Source organism: Lepidochelys kempii, chromosome 6 (assembly GCF_965140265.1).
Source record: "Lepidochelys kempii isolate rLepKem1 chromosome 6, rLepKem1.hap2, whole genome shotgun sequence".
In the NCBI taxonomy this organism is placed as follows: domain Eukaryota; kingdom Metazoa; phylum Chordata; order Testudines; family Cheloniidae; genus Lepidochelys; species Lepidochelys kempii.
This window is the reverse complement of record NC_133261.1, coordinates 23865725-23883733: the sequence shown is the minus strand read 5'-3', so window position 1 is coordinate 23883733 and position 18009 is coordinate 23865725. Positions and strand designations below refer to the sequence as shown.

Genomic DNA, 18009 nt, shown 5'->3' with positions numbered 1-18009 from the left:
CGACCTCACTAGGCTCTAATTCCATTCCTGTTGAAATGAGTTGACGGGTAGGTTGCTACTGACTGCAAAGGCAGCAAGATCAGGGCCGTACGAGTGCAACTGAACAAACTCCTCACATCAGCCTCACACGAGTTACAAAACAGCATCTCGCTAGAAGGCCCCATACAATCAACCTGGACTCTAATTATCGCAGCACAAACACAGAGAAGGAAAGAATCTGAACAGGGAGCTACAAGGAACACAAGTACAGGCTGGCCCAAGGGGGGTGGGGGCTGAAATACAACCTTGCTGCGATATTAATGGCCTTGGGCTGTGTGCTGGCTCCCCTCCCATTGGCCAGAGATATTTAACACTCTCAGGGCTTGTCTATACTGGACAGTGTCACCCGTTATACAGGTAGAATTTTACCAGTATAGTTACACTGAAAGAGTTACACTAGTGTAACTCCCGGTGCGAACAATCCCTCAAGAGTGGATGGTGAAGACGGGTAGTGTTTGCTACACATCCCAGAGCTTGCATCTGAGGACCAGGCACAGGGAGACCTGCACCCTTCTCCAGCCACTACAGCAGCAGGTTTCCTACAGTACTGATACCCAACCTCTGGGCTCACACAGCAGCCACAGACTCAAGGGAAAGCAGTCAAATGGTTTCTCCTCCCCAAACACAGAGAAAGGCCTTGTCTACAGTGTGGATTTGCCCTGACTTCAGCCATCTGAGCAGCTGATACCCCTACAGTAGACATGGGAAGCTGGGGGGGTTGCACTGGTGCAGTTGCCTCAGTGGTTGGCAAATCCCCAGTGTAGGCAAGGCCAAGTGTGGGAGAGGACTCAAACTGATGTGCCCCCTGAAGGAGGAGAGGTTCCTAAACTCCCTTGCATATCACGGTGTGGGCTTCCTGGGATTACAAGGTGACTGGTGTCAGTGGGGCTACAGAACCCAAAATACAGCTTCAGTCTAGAGGGCAGCTCCGCCTCTTACTAGGCTGCATTTCAATACACCTTTGAAGTCATCCCTTCCCACTCCAGGGCTTGATTTACTGCCACTGCAGAGAAGTCTGCAAACACAAAGGCAAATGTTTTCCTGTTGTTATGCAGTTACCTAATCAGAAGACAGAGAACCAAACAGGGGGAAGAGGGTGGGGATCCAAACAGGGTAGGAATCCAAACAGGGTCTTGGTTTTTTTTAAAGACAACACGGCTCAGAATGTTTGTGGCACCTCAATCCACTGTGTTATCAGTTCTATCTAAAGCACCTCCTTCAGCGATGGCACTAAGAACACAAGCATTTGCACACACTAAGAGCCCCAGACGCTGCTCTGTGACTGCATGCACAGCTCCCCTTGGCATCTGGGGGAGTTCAGGGTGCAGCCCGCAAGCAAGAAAGTAAACAATTAAACATGGGGCAAGGCACTGTTGTCAGGGGAAATGGATGTTAATTCTTCCCTTACGGATTCCACAGAGGCCAATGCAAGATACCAAGAGAGATTCACAACCCATGACTCACTCCCACTGCTCCTGGCACCTAAACTATGCTGCTGGCTGGACAGCATGTCCAAAATCCTGGCATGATTTTGTTTGCATAGCTTGGGCCTACCCAGCATGGAGATTCTGCTGAAGTCTTTCTTCCACTATATTTCTTCCACTCTTGCATTACCTTCATTGGAGACAAAAGCACCTTTGAAACACAGCTCGGCACACACCAAAGGCAACATCTGCTTTTAGAATTTAGGGGTTACTAATCAGCCACTTAAAAAAAAAAAAAGATCCACAACACACACACAATTTTAAAAAGTCACCAGAAATTCCTGCCTTCAGTTCCTCCTGTCCCAAATTTTCACTGCATTCTGTGTGGGTTAAATGTGCTAAACTGACATCAGTAGTCTATTATCATTTGTATATGGTATCTGAGCTCACTGTGCCATTGTGCTGGGTGCTGTCTGTACACAGAGTAAGAGACAGTCCCTGCCCTGGAGAGCTTTCAGTACGAATAGACAAGACAGAATGTATTATTATCCTCGTTTTCCAGACAGAGAACTGAGGCACAGAGCGGTTAAGTGATTCACCCAAGGTGACACAAGAAGTCTGTGGCAGAGATAGAAATTGAACCCAGATTTCCCGAGTCCCAGACTAACACATACAATATAAGCAGTAGTATCAGACTGATACCCTCTGCCCCCAGTAGTGTGATAAGCAGGAGAGATCACCCCTAGCTCTGAGAAGGGAGCTCAGCCTCTCTGCTAATTTGCTGAGAGTGCCAATAATGCCACCTGGACTGGATCTGAACCAATGGCCTAAAGACTCTAGATCCCATCATCAATTCAGCCCCCCTATAATAAGAAGAGGCCCTGAAACACGTATCAGAGGCCTGAGCTAAAGTAGTGAAAACTTTGCTGATATAAAGCAAAGTTAAGTTGTGAACAAGAGGCAGGCCCAGCTCACAGAATTTGGCAAGCACAGGGCTGCTATTGCAGAAACACACATTCCTAAGTAGTGCTAGGCACAAGAATATATACGCAACCACATTCTAGAAAGGTGGCACCAGAACACCTCAATACCAAACACATTCCCCAAAGATAACAGGAACACGCTGACCCATCTTAAGGATAAGGTCAGGATGACAGCATGATGGATAGAGATGTTTTGATCAAATCTACAGGTACAAGGTAATGGGTGGCAACCTAAAAGGTCAGAGGGTGGCACCCTGATACGTATGGGGCAATACGTAATTTGTTTGTATTGGTGTATAAAGATGTATCTCAGAGGGAGCGTCTTTCGCCTCCTGAGGGGGCAGTGGGAAGAACCGCCACTGACTGAGCTGTGTCCATTGTCACGGGCATACATGGGCTAGTGTAACGGTAGACATTGATCCGGGGAGCTAGGAACATGCTTTGTTGGCAAAAAACCTGGTTGGATGCCTTCGTACCTTAATGGATCTTGTGGTCATTAGGCAGTTCGCTGCGCAGAGCTGTGACAGCACACAGAGAACAGACACACATGCAGCCAAACATCTAACCACATCCCCTTCTGCAGGTATACACGTTGTACACTGAAGGGGATTTAGTGCAGGATAATGCTTTGGTAACTGAGGAGCAAAGAGGCCCAGGAAAAGGTTCTGATTGCATCTCACAGCAGCTTAAGTCATTACATTTACAAGAGTCTCCGCAGCTTACAGACTCCCACTTTTATTAAAAACCTTTTACAGCAGCTAATTATTTTCAGAGAAGATGCTGATTGGTCTGTTAATGGCGCTGACCTTCTGCCAGGGAGAACGGTCCTCAACTCACACAGGACCCAACCCTGCCCCAGCTTTCCATGGCTCAGTATCATTCAACACAACCCAAACCCGGCTTCAGATACAGACAAGGAATGTGGCACCGTGATGTAGCAGAGGCCTGTAACAGAGCTGGCTGACATAAGCCGCATTCACTGTGCTCATTTCTCAGACTCAGATTTCGAATACATTAGTGACAACGTCTCGCGAAGTTCTTCTCTTCTTCCATGCCCACTCTGCCCCTGCAAAGACTCACCCAGGAGGGGGGCGCCGCAGTTGTAATTTCAACAGCATACACTGACACCTACATCTTTATTGAGAACAGGAGCCTTTCACGCTGCCCCTCCAGGAGCAGCATCAGTGAATGAATGGACGCACACAGGCCAACATCTTTTTCAGTGCCCTTCCTCCCTTGAGTACACGCGCTCTGCACACTCAGCCCCCTTGGGGGACATGAGAAAAGTGCACTGAATATCTTACGCATCTGGGGTGGGGGGGAGGGGGAGAAAAGAGAAAACAAAAGCAGACTTTGCATGTTTAATATTAGGCTCCAGCACCAGATTAAAAAAAAACAAAACAAAACAAAAAACCCAGCATCTAATGCCAAGCAGCTACTTTGTTCCCAGCTTTCAGCTCTGTTTGTTCCTGCAGATCATAGATACTGTTGCCAAGATCAACCCACAGGTCTGGCTAACACCCGCTCTGGTGCTGCACTTACTGTATGTCTCATTCCGTTTTTTCCCAGTGGCCAAGGTGCAACACACAGCTGACAGTGGTATAGGTGGGTGACCCAACTCCACTGGGCAAAAGGGGCAACTTTCTTATTAGCCTCCATAGTACGTACTATCCTATACCAGAATTGCCCTGCTGGATCAGATTGATGGCCCATCCTGTCCAGTATCCTGTCTCCCATACTGGACAGCATAGGTGCTGACTTTTTACTTTTCCCGGGGATGCTTCACCCCAAGGCCCCAGCCCCACGGCCCCGCCCTTTCCGACCCCTGCTCACCCACTATTTTTCTCCCCCATGGGTGCTCCAGTCCCAGAGAACCCCCGGAGTTGGAGCCTATGCTGGACAGGACCAGCTGCATCCAAGAAAGATGCAAGAATGGAATAACCTTAGCTCATGTAGATAGTGGCTGGCGTGTGTCCTGAAGCAGAAGATGACAGCTACATTTTATTATATGCCTCCAAGACCCAAAAGCACTTTCAGTCACCCACAAGGATTATTTTACCAACTGCTGAAATGTAACCATTGCTAGAGTAGAACCAAGCAGCAACATCCCACAACAGTTTACAGCAGAAAGTGAAGAATCCCATCACCTAGACCTGCAAGGGGAATTTAGGGTGGAAATGAGGATGGCGCAATGTGGCTGTGACACCAAAGTGAAGGCCATGACTCTTGCAAAAAGTGCAATACTTTAATAATCATAGTCCTGCTGTCTTTCCTTTGCTGTGCAGTAGTTTATTACACAGTAGCCAGGGCACGGGGTTAATGTGACTGACTGAAGTAGCTTCCTCTGCATGTCAAGCTGCTGAGATCATGAACAGAACAATCCAACATGCTGGTACGAGCAGGTTACTGGTAAAGACTTAGGCACCGGGATGGAGCAGGAAACGAGAACATACTGTCACTTACTCTTAACAGAGCTCTGACGCTTCTAAACAGGGGCTGGGTGTGAACTCCCTTCAAGTCACAGGGAAGGAAGACCTAAGACTCTACCTGCTCTATTGCCAAGGAACCTCATTCTCAGTCTGCAGTTCCCCATCCCCTCCAGGCCTCGTCCCACCCTCCATGTGAGTGAACCCCAACTCAGGGCACCATGATGGCAGGGGGGAGGGGGGCATTTCCCCAGATAGAGAAGTTTGCAAACCCCCATCCAGGATGGCTATGCACACACAGTCACCAGGCTCCCAGAAAGGACGTACGCGGGAGGAAGGGAAAGCATGGCCATGTTGCAAAGTAGGACTGGCTTCGTTTATTAGGCTTGGTTGCAGTCAGAAGGTGCGGCAGGGAAAGGAACACATGGGGTGTAAGAGATTAAGAGGTGTACGGTGGGTCCCAACAGCTGAGAGGACACGGAGGAGGGGCGGAGGAGGGGGTGTCAGGGAATGCAAGAGATGGAGGGAGATCAACCCTCAGGTTCCTGAAGTTTTGAAACTATCAAGACTAACTTACTTTCCTGGTCTTGGTGGGAGCCCATTGGGACTGTTATGATAGGGAGGGGCCTGACTTATTGGTGGAGCACCCTGATTCATTCTGGCTGACACCAGTCCTCTAATCTAACTTGTCTGGGACACATGGCCCAGCTGCAGCAGCAGCCCCCTCCCCCGGAGATAACTGGGCATGGAGACTAGAAGTAGGTAGAGAGTAGAAGGCTCTTGACTCCCATAAGTAATTGGGCGGGTAGGAGATGGGGGAGCAAAAGCAAAGAGAGAATAGCAGAAATGCCGACAGAGGTTTGCAGGGCATGGAGCAAGAAAGGGGAGACGTGTAAGTGCCACTCTTTTCCTTTCTGATCCCACTCTTTCTTCAGCTTGTGTGTGTTACCTATGGGAAGTGCTGCACTGGACTCTACCTGCTAGAAACTAACATGCGATAGGGGTGAGGGCAGTGGGGACCGCACCACAGCTGGAAGCCAGGTGAAGAAGCTACAATGAGATGCATGGCGAGATCTGACAGGACAGTTTGTTTTCTGCTAATATTGCTAAAAGATGCACGGAGGGTAGAGATATCCAGCTGTTTTCCTTCCCCAAAAACTCTCACTGAGGGGAGTTTTAAAGTAACACTCACATTTACCATAACACATGCATATTTAGCCAGAGGAAGAAGGAAGTAGCTCCCTGCAGCAAGCAAGGGCCAACATTTTCTGAACTAATTAGAGATTTTTAGGTACCTTGATTTTTGGCCACCTAGCTTGGGACATCATAAAGGGGATGACTTTTCTGAGGGTGAGCAAATACATAGTTGCAGACTCTGTAACATTCTCACAGAGTGAGCAGCTACAGCAGTCGAGCTACAATTATTATTAGCTTCGTATAATCCAATCTGCCTCGAGAGCCATATTAGCCCTGCATCAGCCACCCAAGGCAGAAACATTGTTCTGCTCTACAAAGAAAGGTGGCAGCCTCTCTCCATCCCCTCCCAAAGAATCTCTCACTTAAGCCTAGGAAGGCCACACTGGAAATGTCCCTTGTGGAGCCAGGATTTAGACAGGAAGCACCTTATTATACTTCAGGAGAGGCAATGTTAAATAACCCGGCTGCTACTCTGAAACCTGTCAACGTTCAGTGTGTCAGCATAGCGCCAGGCTGAGTGGGAGCGTGCCTTCACTAAGGCCGGTTCTGTAATCATTTCCAGCCTGGTGAGATGGGGGCGGGGGAAGAGAAATAACACCCAGAGAAACAGCCCAGGCTGCATCTAGGCAAGGGAGAGAGAGAGAGAGAGAGAGTCTGTGCTAGCAAAGGTCATCACCACAGTTACTGCATTTGATCAGCAAGAGCAGACAGTGCAGGGAGATCTGGGCCTGCCAGAGAGCCTGACGGAGGTGAGACACCCACAGTCCAAAAAACCACTGGTTTCATGAGAGCAATACAATATCCCCCCTCCGGCCACCGCACTGCAAGGATGCTGGTGACCATGAGCGCTGTTGCCACACATTTTACACGATAATGTCGTCTCAGAGATGTTCTCTGAGCACAGCTCTAGAAGCCAGGAATTTTGTTGTTCTCATCTTAGTTCTAACACTGACTTTGCAGCCACTTTAGGCAAGTTACTTAATTTGTCTGCCTCATTTTCCTTATCCATAAAATTGCAACAACACTTCCTTATCTTGCAGGCGCGTCAGCAGGCTTAAGTGTTTGCAAAGTGTTTTGAAGATGGCAAGTGCCATACAAATGCTCAGTACGGGATACCCATAAGGTGGTTCCTTTAACCCCCACAACCCCCAGAGCAGGGTGCAATCAGGCCAATCTTGCTATTAGGGAGTTCATCCTAAACAGTGCTCTGCTCCCTCTATACTGGCTGCACAGAGATGAAACCATTAGAACAAGCATTTCTGAAACACACCTGGCCTCCGCAGAAACAACACCTAGGGGAAGAGAGACTTTGATGCCCACCCATTCTGGCAAAGAGGGCATGGGGTAGGAATTAGAGAGCACGAGGGGTGCAGCTGAACTGAGCAGAGCAGGAATGAGTGAATGCAGAACCGGTTTGAGAACCGTAAGAAGAGCTCAGAGGAAGAGCCTAGAGAAGAGGAGAATGAGGTGGGGAGGGCTGTTACATGGAGTAACCTATCTCAAAACTACAGCAGGGCTGCAAGGCCTTTGTACCAGTGGGAGTGGAAAGTCTCATGGTGACTCTGGGAGACTGAACTAATAGGCTCTTTTGGACTTCTCTCTTGCCTTTTGAGACACCAAACACAGGGAGACATGGACTAATTGATCTGGCACTGTAAAGTGGCCAGCTAGAGAATGCTCAGAAGCTGTTTCAGAAGCTTATACAAATAATACACAACAATTTCAGGTGAGGCAGTGAAGAATATTGAAACTATGGAGGGAAAAGGAAGTGGTATGAGAGGGGTCAGAAGCTGCAGATCTCAAAAAACAGCTTAGCTCTCCTGGTCACAGTGTGGTAGTCTGTTACCATAGGGATCTGCTGAGCTCAGTAGCGTTCACTTCCGTAACAGAAAAGTACAATTCCCTTTCCTGCTGGAGGCACTGGGTTTGTTAATCATGTTGATTTACAGTAGTGCATAAAAGTGCCACCCAAGAACGCAGCCCCATTGGGCTAGCAACGTATAAACACAGTAGTAGAAGATGTGACATTTGATAGCCTACGTCAGCATAGCTTAAAGTCAAAAAGGCACCACTGTGATCAAAGTGTATGAAACCTTATTACGTTTGTTAGATCAAGTAGAGCAGCAGATCAGTCACAGCACACAAAAGCTGCGCCCATTTTGCCCTGAACTCCACTTTCCCTAGCCTATGGTAAGAGGCAGGTTATCAGCAGCCAGGGTGGATAAAAATTAATTATTTAAAAAAAATTTTAAAAAATCTGATTTTTTTTATTTAAATTGGATTTTTTGGATAAAAAGGTTTTTTCCTCAAAAAGCAATCTAAAGACAGTTTTAATTAAGATACATTATGGCTCAAAGATAATATGGAATAGGAATTATAAATTCTATAGTATGAGACAATATATTCATGTCATGTTTAAGAAAAGTTTTGTAAATGAGTTCCAATAGTTCATGGATTACGGACCCAATCTTATGGGGTGCCAGGGGCTTCCGTACAGATTATTTAGGTTAATCTTTCTATCGACCAATGGGGCTCAGTCTAGAAGATACCATCAGAGACGCTTAGTTTGCAGTTCTCAAACTGTGGATTTGTCTCTCCAGAGATAACATACTTGTTAAGAGCAAAAATGTTTTTAAATAAATAATATATAGAGGTGAGAAATAACAGACCTTAACCCTATTGTCCCTGTGCAAATTTGTGTACACAGAGTCAATCCCTTACCTCTCTCTAAAAGTGCAAAGTTTCAAAAAGTTCAATGAACAGAAGGTTGTTGGGGGCAGAATAGATCTGGACAAGGAGAAAAAGTCTGGAGATAAATGTGAGAAGGGAGGGACAGGCAGTACAAACAAAAGTGAAACTGTTTGAGCAGCATATTCCAGAATTCACTTTTATGTAGAAATCCATGATTAAATCGAGTCTCCCTCACTAAATCAAATCCACCCTGACAGCAGGGCTATGGTAACCCACAGAGCCTAAAGGCAAACTATGTGCTAGGTGCTATAAGGTGTTGTCCTCCTACTTTCACTGCAAACTAATACCCAGGGGCTGAGGTTTTAACTCAGAAAGGGCTTTTCTGAGTCTCCTCCATCTGCAGCAACCAGTTTTAGTGATGCCAAAGTCCAGGGACGGGGCAGACCTTTCAGCTCTATCTTCATGTTGATTTAAACGATTGAGAGAACTTTTGGTCTGCATGTTAACTAGATGATATTTGTCACGCTAGAAGCCTCCCTCAGAACCTAGGCCACTGTTAAAACATCATAGACTGTAGAAGTCAGTTTTCTGAACTGGGGTCCCAAATAGAAAAGGAGTACTAGTGGCACCTTAGAGACTAACCAATTTATTTGAGCATAAGCTTTCGTGAGCTACAGCTCACTTTTGCATCCGATGAAGTGAGCTGTAGCTCACGAAAGCTCATGCTCAAATAAATTGGTTAGTCTCTAAGGTGCCACAAATACTCCTTTTCTTTTTGTGAATACAGACTAACACGGCTGCTACTCTGAAATGGGGTCCCAAATGGTTGTCTTGTATGGCATAACTTTACCAAAACTTCTGCCACCATGCATCACCTCTGTAACCTTTCATTAAACCCTTGATCCATGGGAAGGGCTGATCTTTAGCACCTTGTGAAACCCAAGAGCAAGAAGGGGGGGGGAAGGAGAATAAGTTACAGGGATTTTAATAGGGCATCCAGAGGTTTCTCCGTTAAATATACTCCTCCTCAATACCAACAAGCTGCTGCAATGGGATGGATTCATGATCAAGGGCTTCTATGATCAAGACATGCTGAAGGCTGTCTACCCTTTACACTCGATGCCATGAAGCAAAGCCTGCTGGGGAAGGCTCTGCATGTCAAGGAACAGGGTGGTGCAGCTACAGTAATACCCAGCCAGCACAGCACCTGCCAGTTTCAAAATGGGAGACAGGGAGAACAGAGAAGCAGAACAAGCAGAACAGTTGATTGGATTTCCCGGTAAATATGTTCTCTCTTCCCCACCCCACCCCACGGATTTCACCAGTATTTCAACCTAAAGCCCAGATCTTATTTATCCAGAAGGGGAGCCTCAGACAAGCCAGAAGTGAAGAGAGAGAAGCTCTATGCAACTAAGTCAAGAGAGGACACAGAAGCCCTGTGGCGAGGCGATCCCTAGGGATCTGCTGGCGATAGAGGAAGTCGCGTTTTTAAAAAAGGCAACCACAACTCAGGAAACTGGCCTCTCAGTAGGGAGGAAAAGGGTTTGGCGATTAAAGCCCTAGAGCTGGCCACAGGAGATCACCGACAACGTGTGCGCCCTGGGGCAAGTCCCCAAACTGCTCTATGCCTCCGATGGCTCTAGAGAAATGAAAAGGGAGACGTCTGGATTTCGCACGAGGCACCGCCTAGGCTGCATGGAAATTCGTGGCCTTCCAGGGAACAGCGGGGCATTGCCCCAGGGGGTTGGGATTTAGGCCGCTCTTGGCGGGGGACGCTCTGAAGTCACGGTCTGAGCCAGCAACCTCTTGAGTCACGCAGTGGTGAAAAGAAAAGAAAAAACAAACACCCAACCCACGGCATTTTTGTACCTCGCCGAGTTTGGGATTGTTGCAGTTTAAAGCGCCAGTGAAAGCTGCCTTGCAGCAGGGAGAGCTCGGCCCTTCCCAACCAGCCCTTTCAGAAGCTGGAGACCCTTTGCAAGGCGAGGAGCTGGGGGTGGAAGAAGAGTTTAGCCACCCCCGTGGAAACAAAACGCGCCTTGGGTTGCAAGGGGACACCCACGGGAACGTGCTGTACCGCGGGCCCCCTCTCTAACAATACCCAGCTCGGGGGAAATCCCCGGCATGCTTTCATGTGCCCGTCGCTGACTCAGCCCGGCAAACCCAGGCTCCGCTCCTCCTCTGCTAGCCCTGGGAAGGGAAGGGAAGGGGTGGGGCGAGGGGGGCAGAGGGCTTCCTTTGTTGCTGCTGTTTCAGGTGCGCGTCCCCCTGCCGGTCCCCGCGCCAGCAGCTCCTTGCTTTGGCCATTGCGCGCTTCTCCCCTGCAGACAGACGAAGAGGCTGAGCAGAGCCCCGCGCGCCTCCCTTTACCTGGTCCCGGCGAGCCGAGTCCCGAACCCCTGGGGCAGGAGAGCGAGTCCCACCTTCCCTCCGGCAGAGCTGCCGCCGCAGTGAGACCCGGCAGCGCGAGCCCTGCTCCGCAGCCGCTGCTCCAGACCCCTCCCAGTCCCCGCAGTTCCAGCCAGCAGCTGCTCCAAGGCTTAACTGTTTGAATAAACTCTGATCCTTCTCTCCCGGAGACCCCTAGTGGGCAGAGGGACTATAACTGCCTAGTTTCAGAGGAGCAGCCCTGTTAGTCTGTATTCCCAAAAAGAAAAGGAGGACTTGTGGCACCTTAGAGACTAACCAATTTATTTGAGCATAAGCTTTCGTGAGCTACAGCTCACTTCATCGGGTGCAGCCTACTGTGATCTGGAGGCAGAGCAGCTCGGTGTAAGCTTGAGAACTTGTCTCTCTCACCAACAGAAGTTGGGCCAATAAAAGCTATAACCTCACCCACCTTGTCTCTCTAATAGCCTAGTTTCAAAGTAACAGCCGTGTTAGTCTGTGTTCGCAAAAAGAAAAGGAGTACTTGTGGCACCTTAGAGACTAACCAATTTATTTGAGCATAAGCTTTCATGAGCTACAGCTCACTTCATCAGACTCACATGGCTGCAACAACACTGCACTCAGCACCACAGAGACAGTGAATCCTGAGTCAGCGAATAAGAACATAAGAAAGGCCCTACTGGCTCAGACCAAAGGTCCATCTAGCCCAGCAGCCTGTCTTCCCATAGTGGCCAAAGCCAGGTGCCCCAGAGGGAGTGAACCTAACCAGGTAATAATCAAATAAGACACACCCCCTCTTTCTGTTTTAATTTTAACTTATTTTTTTATTCAAAAGACCAAGGCAAACTGGTCGTTGAAAGTTACCAGCTACTTCAGCCTCAAGAAAAGTCAGCTGTACAACAAAACATTTGTTCTGAGTTGTGTGTGTGTGCACATGTGTACCTGTACACACTTTTCTGCCACATTCCTAAGTGGCCAGAACACTTTGAGGATCAGATGTAACCGTCCAAACAGCTGGAGAAGGGAGGGGCAGGAGGAGATAAAGAAGAGGTGGGAGGAAAATGCTTAGCCTGTGATTTTGGACACACGTTGACGGCAGTTGTGGGTGCCCAATTGGAGCCGTCAGCATTCAGCACTTCAGAAAAGTTTCTGAACCCTGTAAGAACCTAATAACCTATATACTCCCGTGTGCAATATTGCCAGCTGCAGGAGCTCAAATGTCATGAGTCAGGCCCCCAAAATTGAGGGTTGTTTTTTATTGTTTTTAAAGAGATAGATTGTGGTTTGGGGTCTGTCCAGTGACCTTCCCCATAGGCCTGGCAAGAACAGTATTGCCAACTCTCCCAAAGTTTATAGAGTAACAATTTTTACACATATGCACACCCACTCACCCCACAGTTCTCCTCCCTGTGTGCCTGTAGGGCTCCTTACTTCTCCCCAAGTCTCAAGATTCCAGTTAATTCTGCACCCCAAGACTTATTCACCCCATGTGATGCTCTGTACCTCAGGGGGACACCCTATACCCCCATGTTCATCTTTATAAAATGATTATGTGGTATCCAATGCAAAGTTTGTCATGTTGGGTGTCTTCAGAAGGCTCATAATGCACTGAGCATGGTTTTTATAGTAACTGTTACAGTAAGGTTATAATTTCATGTATATAGTTACGAGGCTGAAAATGTATCCTCCTGGCTTAAAGTAAGCCCATGCAAAAAGTCTCCAAGAACAGGGAGGCAGTTCACACCTCGTCAGGGTATGGATGGGACAAATCTAGCTCAGCCTCACAGGAACAATGGACACTGGCTTAGGCAGCAACAAAAGAATCGGTTAGACCCTCGAGGGAATCACCCTCTTCCTTTGGTCAGTTTGGGACTGCAATCAGGTAATGCTCACCTGCCTCTGGGGGGGAGGGGGGCAGCATGGCACGCGCGCAAAGCCAGGAGGAAAGAAAGGACACGATAAAAGGGAGTGATTTTGCTATGCTCTCTCTCTCTCCCACCTACATCTACAGACACCACCACCAAGGGACTGAAACGCTGATCAAAGGGGAGAGCCTGACTGAAAAGTAACCAGCCAGCCTGTGGTTAGAAGCATCTAAGTTTTTAAGGACATTGAAAGTGTTAAGAGCAACTTAGAATGCTTTTTGCTTTTATTTCATTTGACCAAATCTGACTTGTTACACTTTGACTTATAATCACTTAAAATCTATCCTTATAGTTAATAAATCTGTTTGTTTATTCTACCTGAAGCAGCGCCTTTGGTCTGAAGTGTGTCGGAGGCTCCCTTTTGTAGACCAAGCCTGGTACATATCAGTTTCTTTGTTAAACTGACAAACTTATATAAGCTTGCAGCATCCATACCTAGACACTGCAAGACAGAAGTTCCTTGGGTTGTGTCTGGGACCGGAGATATTGGCTAGTGTCATTCACTTGCAAGTAGCTGGGAGCAGCTTACATGCCAGAGACTGTGCGTGAACAGCCCAGGAATGGGGGTTCTCACAGCAGAGCAAGGCGGGCTCCCAGCATCAAAAATTGGAGTGACCTAGCAGATCATCGGTCCAGATAAAACGAGAGGGGAACCTCACACCCCAGCAGCCCCCACACCAATGCTGGCTATCCCCATCCTTCAGTGTAGCTCTGCTTCTCCAAGGGATCTTCACCAACTCCCAGCTCTTAGGGGTAGGGGGTCCTGCTACAATTGCACCCCTTCTCTCCCTTCCTAGGCTTGTGGCTGCCAACTTCCTGTATTTTATTGTATCTGTATCTTATGCTATTTGGTGCTTTTCTTAAAACCCCAGCTCCTAAAGTCATGGGATTCCAAGAGAATCTCACCTTTCATTAAAAAAAAAAAAAAAAAAAAAAAAAAAGCACAAAACCAATGAGGAGTCCTTGTGGCACCTTAGAGGCTAAGAAATTTATTTAGGCATAAGCTTTTGTGGGCTATCACCCACTTCATGAGATGCATGGAGTGGAACATACAGTAGGCGGGGATAAATACACAGCACATGAAAAGATGGGAGTTCCCTTACCAAGTGATTTCTAGCCCTCTCAGTTAGATAGAAAAGATTGAAGAGGTTACTCAAGTGCCCCCTAAAGGCTAAAAACCAGAAGAACAAAGCAAGCAAGCAAAACAGTTTCATGATTTCTTTTAGTTTTTAAAAAGGCATGCATGATTTTGGGCGGGGGAGGGGGGCCCTAAAGCATGATTTTTGAATGCTTGGGGTTGCCAATACTGTAAAGGCATTGTTGTCATACATACAAGTTACAGCACCATCCCCCTTTGCATCACATCAGCAAAATTAATAGTGCCTAGCCAAAGGTTGTGCCCTTCTCGAGACTCTAGTCGCAGGTATACTTTTTGTTTAAGAGACACTCACGAAGGAGGTTTCTACAGTGCAGCCTAGAAGTTGTCAGACTAGTAGATTGCCTCATCCCTCCATTATTTCCCATAAGCTTTAACCTAAATGCCTCAGCATTAGGACATGCCTCCATACAAGGAGCACCTCCTATCTGGATCTCCACCTCTGAGTCAGAATAGAGGTATCCCTCCTCCCAACAAGGAGTGGAATAAATTCATACTACACTTGACCTAAGGCAATGGCCCAAGTCATCTTATCAAGACCTACCTAGATTTGTAAAAGAATAAATCCAGTTGGTTTGCTTCATTGCTATTCATTCTTCAACATATAGTATCTCCATGGGATGATATTTATTTGGAAAACTGGCTGCCAGCCAGACACTAGACCAGCCCTTAGTGACTGAGGGTGGCAGCCTTGCACATTAGGGTCTTAGTGGTCTACAGGAGAGAAAAGAGGGAGCCTTCTCCATGCACATATCAAAGGGGTAGTAAAATGTAAGGAAGAAGTGATGACTGGGAAGGAAGAGGCAGATTTTAAGTGTACACGCACTTGTCAAAGTAAGGGGGGAGAACTGCTCTTAGATGCGGGGAGGGAACTGAGGAAGAGTTCCTTGTCCTCTCCCTGGCTTGGGGGAGCCAGGTTCACCTCCTTTCCTGATTCAGGTAGAGTCCCCTTCCTGTCCAACCTATTGGAATCACTGTGTATGTGACAGGAAGAAAAGAACCATCCTCTATTTCTTTCAGATCAGCACTAGGTGGAAGGGGGAGAGAAGGAGGAGGAGGAGGAGGGCGGGAAAAGAGTGTTGAAATAAAGCAGAGAGCACTGTGGGAGGAGGTCAGAGTCTAGGGCCAGAGCAGAAGTGAGCATGAAATGAAGAAATTGAAGGAGAAGGGAAGAGTGGGGGAATAATGAATAAATAAATGGGTACACTAGGTCCAACTGGAAAGAGGAGCACACAGATATTTCAGTACTTGGGTAAGGTCAGATCCAGTCCGCTTTGGAGGTAGCCGTGATACTTGAATACAGCAGACTGAACAGGTAGTGATAATACACCCTCTGTACAAGCTTAGGACAAGGCAGTGAGGAGACAACCTAATCTCACACCAGACTCCCTTAAGGCAGTAACCACATGGTTCAGTCTCGACACTGGGGACATAGGAGTTGTGCCTAGTTCTGGGCCAGTTGAACATTCTCCCCTAGGTTTGGGGTAGCACACTGATGTCATTAGTTGCGGGGGTAAGACCACCACGACGCCTCTCACATAAGGCATTTCTGTTCTCTGCCTGCCTTGCATCAGGACTGCCCTTCTCACTGCTCCCCTGCTGTAGGATTGTGGAAGGGAAGTTTTCTGCAAGGGCCTCCCTTCCTCCAAATCCTATTAGTGGTTGTATTATGGGAGCAATTGAGATTAGGGCCCCATTGTACAAGACACTTATCTAAGTAGACAAAAAAAAAAAGAAGAAGAATTATCCCTACTTTATGGGGAGGAACTAAGGCCCAGATCCTCAAGGGAGGGAGGCGCCTAAATGCCTTTGAGGATCTGGGCCTAAATGACTCGTTCAAGATAACACAATGAAGCCGGTATCCAGGCCATACCTAGGGAGGTGTGGGATCCAGGGCAGAAATGATAATTTGTCACTTCTGGGACCAAGCACGCCCAGTGCTGGGCAATCACACTGGTGGCCCATGGGCCCCCCCCCAAAACAGGGGGCCCAGAGCAGTCACCCCAATTTGCCATACCCAAGGGACTGCTCTGCCTGTATCAGAATCAGGACTAAAACCACGTCTCCTGTGGCTAAGACACTAGACCAGTGCAGAAGACCATTTTTCTCTAAATCATACAAACCAGAGCTGGATTCCTTATTACAATCTACTGCATAAATAGGAATCACAAGAGCCAGATAGTGTAATAAACCTGTATTTCATACACCAAAAAGCATATACAAATCACCAGTCTGAATAAATATTCTTTAGCAGCAATACACAAACCAATTGCACCAAGTGAAGCCTGTAGCACAGAACCCAGTCTCGGTGAGCCAGACCTCACCCCTCATTGCAAGGCTCAGCTGCAGCTGGAGGGGAGCTAGCAAGGGGAAGCTCTCTTTCTACTTGCAGACTTTTTGTTGGGTTTCTTGATCAGAAGCGGCTTCTCAATTCTGGGCGGGACACCTCCTTGTGGAATAGTCACCTGGTTGAAGAGTTTATGCAGTTCGTCGTCACACTTAATGCCCAGCAGGATGTGCCTTGGCATGATGCGGTGGTAGCCCTTTGCCTGGGTCACGTACCCTGCTGCTTCCAGCACTTCGGCACTCAGGTACTGTAGCACAGAGGCCAGGTAGACTGCAGCACTGGGGCTTATTCTCACGGCATAGTGCCCCTTCTTCAGGTACCGATGGACACGGCTCACAGGGAATTGCAAGCCAGCCCTCTTTGACTGGGATCTTGAAGACCAGGGCTTTGCCTTCCTCTTGCCGCGTCCAGACATTCTGTCACGAGGCTACAAGAAAGAGGGAACAGTCACCCACAGCTGCCCTTGCCAGGAGACTTGCGAGCACGTGTGTTAAGCTAGATAGAAGCCCCAGTAGGAACAAACCAGCATTCCAACACTCTAAACACGGTGAAAGGGGTAGCTAAGGACAATGTAGCAGCACAGTTACGATTGCTCTATACCTTGGAAGCTGGAAAAATGTTGTACACCATGTTGGTCACAACTCGTTGTAGCCTGTGCAATAAATGAGAGCCTAGGTCAATAGCACAGGAAGTTAAAGGGTAAGCGTCCTGGGCAGTAGCTTGCATTAGAGAAGTTTTGGTGTCCAAGGCTGGGTGCCAGCTATTGGTCCAGTATGTGAAGGAACAGATATTGCTCCTCTGGTCTGTGCCCTTTGCAGAGGAGAACTAGTTTAATCTGCCCCCACCCTTCTTTTTCACAGCTTCTCTGAACACCTACGGCACCACTCTCCTGTAGAGGAGCCCAGCTAGGTTGTGACGTTCATACTTTGAAGGCCTTCCCCTTTGCTGGGGACAGTTTCCCATGTGGCTGAGCAAACAGGCTATCAGCAGGGACAACAAAGCCACAGCGGTGGAAGAGTCTGCTCAGAAAGCTGAGGGGTTAGGCTCTTCCTGTAGATTTTATCTGTTTTTCTCCTTCTCCCGTGAGCCAAGAGCCTACATCCCTCCCCATCCCAGATCCATACTAGCCAGACAAGCCATATTTAAGGCTATTTCAGACTCACAGCTCTTGGAAAGTTGTAGACTGGGCCTTCCAGTGCTTTTTGCTGACCCATCTGGGGTAAGGGGGGCTTTTCCATTACAGCAGATGGCCTGAGAAGAGGTACCCCTGCCCCGTGGTCTCTCTTTATCAGTAGCCTAATTTTGCTATGGAAGGGGGACAGATGCTTCAGGGGTTTCAGCTGCTGCACCCAGCAATGAGCAAGGTGAAACCACACCAAGGCTCATTTGTGACACCTGGGGGTGCCACTCTTTACACTGCCTTGGAGCAGAGC

The 18009-nt window shown here is 48.0% G+C and overlaps 2 protein-coding genes across 6 annotated transcripts in view; both read right to left on the bottom strand.

The window, feature by feature from the left end:
* Positions 1–11312, bottom strand: part of CD151 (CD151 molecule (Raph blood group)) — a 57043-nt gene extending 45731 nt beyond the window's left edge. Inside the window, exon 1 of one of the 2 annotated variants that reach the window (XM_073347166.1) lies at positions 11131–11312. The gene's annotated coding sequence lies outside the window, so the exon portion shown is untranslated. The remainder of the gene's footprint in view (positions 1–11130) is intronic. The other variant, XM_073347167.1, reaches the window with a different exon arrangement.
* A 4818-nt stretch (positions 11313–16130) lies between these two features.
* Positions 16131–18009, bottom strand: part of CRACR2B (calcium release activated channel regulator 2B) — a 90342-nt gene continuing 88463 nt past the window's right edge. For 2 of the 4 annotated variants that reach the window (XM_073347165.1, XM_073347162.1), the window contains exon 11: positions 16131–17003. In XM_073347165.1, the coding sequence (XP_073203266.1) occupies positions 16590–17003 (414 nt within the window). In that variant the 3' untranslated portion in view covers positions 16131–16589. The remainder of the gene's footprint in view (positions 17004–18009) is intronic. The other 2 variants (XM_073347163.1, XR_012159316.1) reach the window with 2 other exon arrangements.